This window comes from Asparagus officinalis, chromosome 3, assembly GCF_001876935.1.
Source record: "Asparagus officinalis chromosome 3, Aspof.V1, whole genome shotgun sequence".
NCBI classification, from domain to species: Eukaryota; Viridiplantae; Streptophyta; class Magnoliopsida; order Asparagales; family Asparagaceae; genus Asparagus; species Asparagus officinalis.
The window spans coordinates 27,151,421-27,157,137 of record NC_033796.1 but is presented as its reverse complement, the minus strand read 5'-3'; the positions used below and the strand labels follow the sequence as shown (position 1 = coordinate 27,157,137).

At 32.7% G+C, this 5,717-nt stretch overlaps 1 protein-coding gene across 2 annotated transcripts in view; it reads right to left on the bottom strand.

Annotated features, from left to right (window-relative positions):
* LOC109833541 (B2 protein-like) overlaps positions 1 to 5,036 on the bottom strand; it is a 5,648-nt gene extending 612 nt beyond the window's left edge. The window contains exons 1-6 of one of the 2 annotated variants that reach the window (XM_020401257.1): positions 4,906 to 5,019; positions 4,728 to 4,761; positions 2,898 to 3,481; positions 1,728 to 1,828; positions 1,109 to 1,192; positions 912 to 1,022 (exon numbers count right to left, since the gene is read on the bottom strand). In XM_020401257.1, coding sequence (XP_020256846.1) covers positions 912 to 1,022; positions 1,109 to 1,192; positions 1,728 to 1,828; positions 2,898 to 3,465 — 864 coding nt within the window. In that variant the 5' untranslated portion in view covers positions 3,466 to 3,481; positions 4,728 to 4,761; positions 4,906 to 5,019. Of the gene's footprint in view, positions 1 to 911; positions 1,023 to 1,108; positions 1,193 to 1,727; positions 1,829 to 2,897; positions 3,482 to 4,727; positions 4,762 to 4,905 lie in introns of both variants that reach the window. The other variant, XM_020401256.1, reaches the window with a different exon arrangement.

Genomic DNA, 5,717 nt, shown 5'->3' with positions numbered 1-5,717 from the left:
CCCCCCCCCCCCCCCCCCTCCACACACACACACACATAATTTCTTCAAAAATATAATACCCACCAACACCAATATTAGATAAAAAAGAGCATAAAAGAAACAAATCTATTGAAACAACTTTAACAAAATGAATGGTCTGTTTTAAGGGTGTGAATTTGTCCAAGTGTGTTCTTCAAACAGCACAAAGTAGTTGGTCAGTCAAATATAAATGTGCTTGAGGTGTATGATGATCAAACAAATAACGTTGCATCTTACGAAAACCATTTGAAGATATCAAATGTCTGGTGGATTTCAGTTGTGGAAGCACAAGAAGTGAAAATACATAAAATAATAACTTGGTCTGGGATAGCAAAACAGCAGCGATGAGAGTAAGGTAAACATTCAATTGGGGCTGTAGACTCCCAAAAGTTGATCATAATATATAAAAATTAGACAGAATAAACAAAAAAAGACAGGAGATATATCAAAGATGATAAGGGCTTGTTAAATTCAACAGGTGTAGTATCAGCAAGGCTGTTCAGAGTATGAAAAGTCACATGATGTTAGTAGTAACTATGTCCGCATATAGCTGAGGTTTTCAGGTAGGCGAAACATGATGCATAAAGAACAAAGTAACTTGATCTACTTTAAGCATCAATGCAAGAACTTTGATACATCATTGAGTGAAAAGACGACCCTTGACCAGTAAACGTTCCACAGTGATCATTTGCCAATGATACTTTTACATTTATCATATCATGTTTTTCTTCAAGATAACACATGTAATTTTCTTTTCAGAGTAACCATTACAGAATACTAAAGAACACGAAATTTATGAACACAGAAAATAGCATACTGATAGATAGCTATGAAACAGAAAGAAAAACCAAAATCTTGTGCATGATAAAAAAACAAATAAAAGCATATGATACCTCAGCAATAGAGAGTTCAAGACGAAATTTGGGGCCATCATAATGATGCAAGACTGGCCTAAAAGCATCTTCTTCCAAAGGCTTGCAAAGCTTTTTAACACGGATCCTCACCTAATGTCGGTCAAGTGGAAAACTTAAGCACAAAGGCCGGAAATAAAAAAAAGAAGTATGTTAAATATAGTTTGTAACAATCTTACCTGTGCAGGAAACCTTGATTCGCCTTTACATTTTTTATCTTCCCAAGCTGTTGGATCAATGTTAGAACCTCCAAAACTAGCAGCCTGAAAGGAACAATAGCAAGGTCAAGTAAAGAGAATGCCACTTAATTCAAAATTAGCAATTAATACAAGCAATTCTCTGCCATCCACTAGTATTACGGGACAATATTTAAGAGACTTGTTTTTTAGATCAATAACCATCTAACAGCGTCTAAGAAGAACACACGCGAAAAAGGGAAAATCCACATGTATGAGCAGACAAACTGGGATGGAGTCTTCCCTTAGGAAACCATACAACAATGGAGAGCTTGAAATAAATTTGTGGATATTATCAGCTGGCAATCCCTATTTAATGACCATGGTTCTCAGTATATCTATTAACTTATGTAAACCCTTAAGTTAGGAAGTGAATGAAAAGGCAATAGACCCTGAAAGGAGTTAAGATTTAGTTTGTAGGCATTTTTATAAAATTGTAGAGCAAAAGATAGACAAAGTGGTTCTGATATGAATGGCCAATTGTTCAGTGATAGTGTATATGAAGTTAAGTCAATACGATACTAAATAAAAATGAAAAAGCAGAAGAAAGATGCATATAAACCTCAAATATCCCATGAAGCTGATGAGTTGTATAGTTGTAAAGGAAAAGAGGTAACCCTGGAGTAATTGCCCGGACAGAATCGCGATATCGTGGAGGCAATCCTACAAATCAAGAATTATAAGTTCATTGTGTATTATGCTACCCTCAGAATATAACAAGAAACGCAATACAATCACACAATTAGTAACCAGTAACCTATTGGCTTAGGCAGAACATTAAAAACCCAGCTAGTAACAAGAATAGGCCAGATCAATGACAACCCTGCTTTTATCGCAAAAGGCTTTCTAACCCACACATATAATATACTTATATACATATAAGTGGAGGAAGCATTTCAGCAAGAAAGTTGACTTTCTCTTTACCTCCCCATACTCCAATGAAGACCCAAGTTCTGAACAATGCAGTTACTAGTTAACTAAATTAACTATTACATTAACACGGGAATAGAACAGGCATTGCCATCCCAATTTATTTAATACAAAAAAGAAAGTACGGAATCTGGAAATAGAAGATTAATAAACAGGTGGATAACCAGCAAAACTTATCCTGCAAAATAGAGCCTTAAACTCAAAACTCTCCCAAGCTATTTGCAGTATGAAAAAACAATGAAGCATTAAAAATTACAGATCAGGTTATGGTTATGATATGAAGGTAATGGATAGAGCCAAATAATAAAGAAAAAGATGCAGCATAACTATTAAAATGCATCTCTATATGTAGCAATATAACGGAAAAAGATCCTTCAAAAACATTTAATGGAGACAATCATTAGACTTGTTTTCTGTTGTTAGAGAAAACGACAACAAATTCATCAGTACAAACATTTCAGAAAAGTAGTTGCCAATATACATCATAGCCTGTCTGAGGAGGGGATCTATGTCGTCTACAATATTTCCATGAATTAATGCCTTGCAACCCTGTTTGAGTAACTAAAGTTATGAAAATGAACCTAGTCTTCGAGCCTCACAATAACACATGTATGTTATTCATAAAATCATATGGGACCAATGAGCCCAAATTTTCTCTATTATACTGCATGCATTACGTTAGCATATATTAGAGATATAAAGCAAGAAAAAAAATTGTACTCAAACTGAAATATGAAGAACAGAACGAAAAAAATTCATGTCAACAAATATGCATAAAAGAGTGAAGGATTACTGAGATTACCAAACAGCTGCCTCTTAAGATCCTCTTGCATGGTGTCATTGTTACAAACAAAAATATAGCCTCCAAGGACTTCATTCCTCGGCAGCATCTCCGTTGAGGGCAATGTCTTGAACCTCTTATCAGCAACATTGTTGTTGTTCTTGTTGTTGTTGCTATTGGTGTTAAAGTTATTATTGTTGACATTTTTGGAGCTATTAATATTAGCATGCTTGTCAATCCCATTATTCATTTTAGAATTGTTGAAATTGTTCATATTACTTTTCTGATACGCTGTGTTCATGTTATTCATAGTATTGCGGAAGGAGGCCTTAACTGGAACATCATTTATCTTCAGATCAAGATTCACAAGACCAAGATTAAGACTTTCAAGTTTGTTATTTTCCTGAAATCCTAGCTTGTCCCATGATTTTGCTTCCACTGGATTCTTCGAGTAATACAAATTGTTTGTCAGCCCGCAGTTGGTTCCAGTAAGCTCAGCCAGTTTTGAAGTCACAGCAAGCCATTTATGGTCTTCTGTGACCTTTGAATGGCTTCGAAACTCATTTCCTAATTGCCAAAGATTGTCCATTTTGAGGAAGGCCAAACTGCAAGCAAAATATAAAAATTGGACACAACAAAAAATGAATAAACAAATCTTTATCATCTCCAACTGGAGTCAGCCTAAAAGGAAAATATTTTAAGTGATTTCTTCCATATTGGATAACGACTGAAGTTAGCCAGCATGTAAACCAAACCTAACAAAGTTTGACCAGAATACCAATAACAATATCAACCAAAAACATCAAAGTATGTTGGTGTCTCACTGAAGGATAATAGAGAGGAAACTAAATAAATAATAAACTTAAAAAATTAAGCATACGAGAGACAATCCTGATGGGAACACAAGTCTTGAATTCCTTCCAAGAGATAACATAACTCTAAACTACACATATTCTAAAGAAAGAATGACATTTCTTGCTGTCCAAAATAAAAGGATCGTGCAGGTAAATTTGCATATAAAGAAGAGCCTAACATAATACAGCAAAGGTTCAGCCTTCAGAAGATTGCTGAACATATCACACTAAAATCAGCCCTTTTAGCACATCAGAATGATCATCCAAAATCAAAAACTGGTGTGCTTAGACCCAAATGTCATAAAAACATAACCTTATTTCAGTACTCATACATAGAGATTATCAAAATAAATAAATAAAGTTAACACGAAAACAGAGACTAAATGCAATGGGGACAGGAAAATGGTTATAAAATATATCCAAGTCAATTATGATTCAACAAATTGAATATATGTTTATTCAATTTACAAAACTCCTGTACAAAAGAACAGCTAACATCTAGCATCTAACTTACGAGAATGAAAAAGGCATAAAATTGGGAAATAATCTAGATGCAAAAGAAAATAAAGCTCAATATATCAATAGCCTAGCTAACTACAAACGACAAAGGGAGATATATCAATAGCCTAGCTAACTACAAACGACAAAGGGAGCAACAAACTGATCCAAAAAAAAACATTCTGCCTGATGTAAGAGAATACTTAAAATGTCATCTAAATACAGTCGAAGATTAGTTTTCTATGGAGACAAAAAAATCCTTAGATCATTAGAATCCATGAAATTGGCTATTTTACTGACCCAGAAAAGAGAGAGAAAACAAACTCTTTGCAGGTAAGTATTAAATTGGTGGTATAGTGACTTGTATGAATCCAAGATCAGCTCTTTGCACTTTAATTTTACGAACATAAGGAAATTACTTGGATTTTAATATGCTGCTGCTTAAACATACAACCTTTTCAACCAAAAATAAAACAAAGATATCTAAATCATCAAATACCTGATCCACGCACAAGAAAGAATCCACCTGAAATCTAAGAAACCATAAATGACTAAATTTCCCAAATTTTAAACTATAATCAACTTAGAAAAGAGAAACCCTAGGTCGAGAGCACCAATTTAGACTAGAATCATCCAAAAATCAAACAGACAAATAACTTTGAGGAGAAAGTATCCACCTGATTAAAAAATCGCTGAACAGATTTTAGCAAAACTAGACTTTTCCCCCCAATTTTGGGCAAAGCTACTAGGAGGGAAAGAATAGCCACTGAGAGTCAAAATAATAAGAGTGGCGCTAGGGACACGTCCCATCCACAAATCCAATAAGGGGGTGTTTGTTTTGTTTTTTTTTTTGGGATATATGGTGGATTTCAAGTTTTAGGATGTAAAAAGTGCTCTTTTTGAGTTTTGGGATTCCATAAACTTTGTTTGTTTCAAAATTAATTTTGGGATATTAAATCCCTAAATTATAAACAAATAATATATTTTTAGGATTTGTGAAATCATCTCTTTTGTTTTGTCCTTTTTTTGGGATATAAGGTGGATTACAAGTTTTTTGGGTTTTAGAATTCCATAAACCATGTTTGTTTCACAACCAAATTTGGGATATTGAATCCCCAAATAATAAAAAACTATTATATTTTAGAATTTGTGAAATTCTACAATTGAGAGAGGATGTAGGTTGGATATTGATGTATTAATGCTAATAATATAAGATTCATATATTATATATAATATTATAATAATATAATATTTAATATAATACATCTATTCCTCTATAATTATAGGAGGACCCAAGAATCACTGTTCATGCTTTAGTAAATGCTGCAGTAAATTACTGTAGCATTATATATATATATATANTATATAATATATATATTATATAATATATAATATATTATATATATTATATTATATATTATATAAATTATATCTATAATATATAATATATATATATATAATATTATATATATAATATATAATATATATA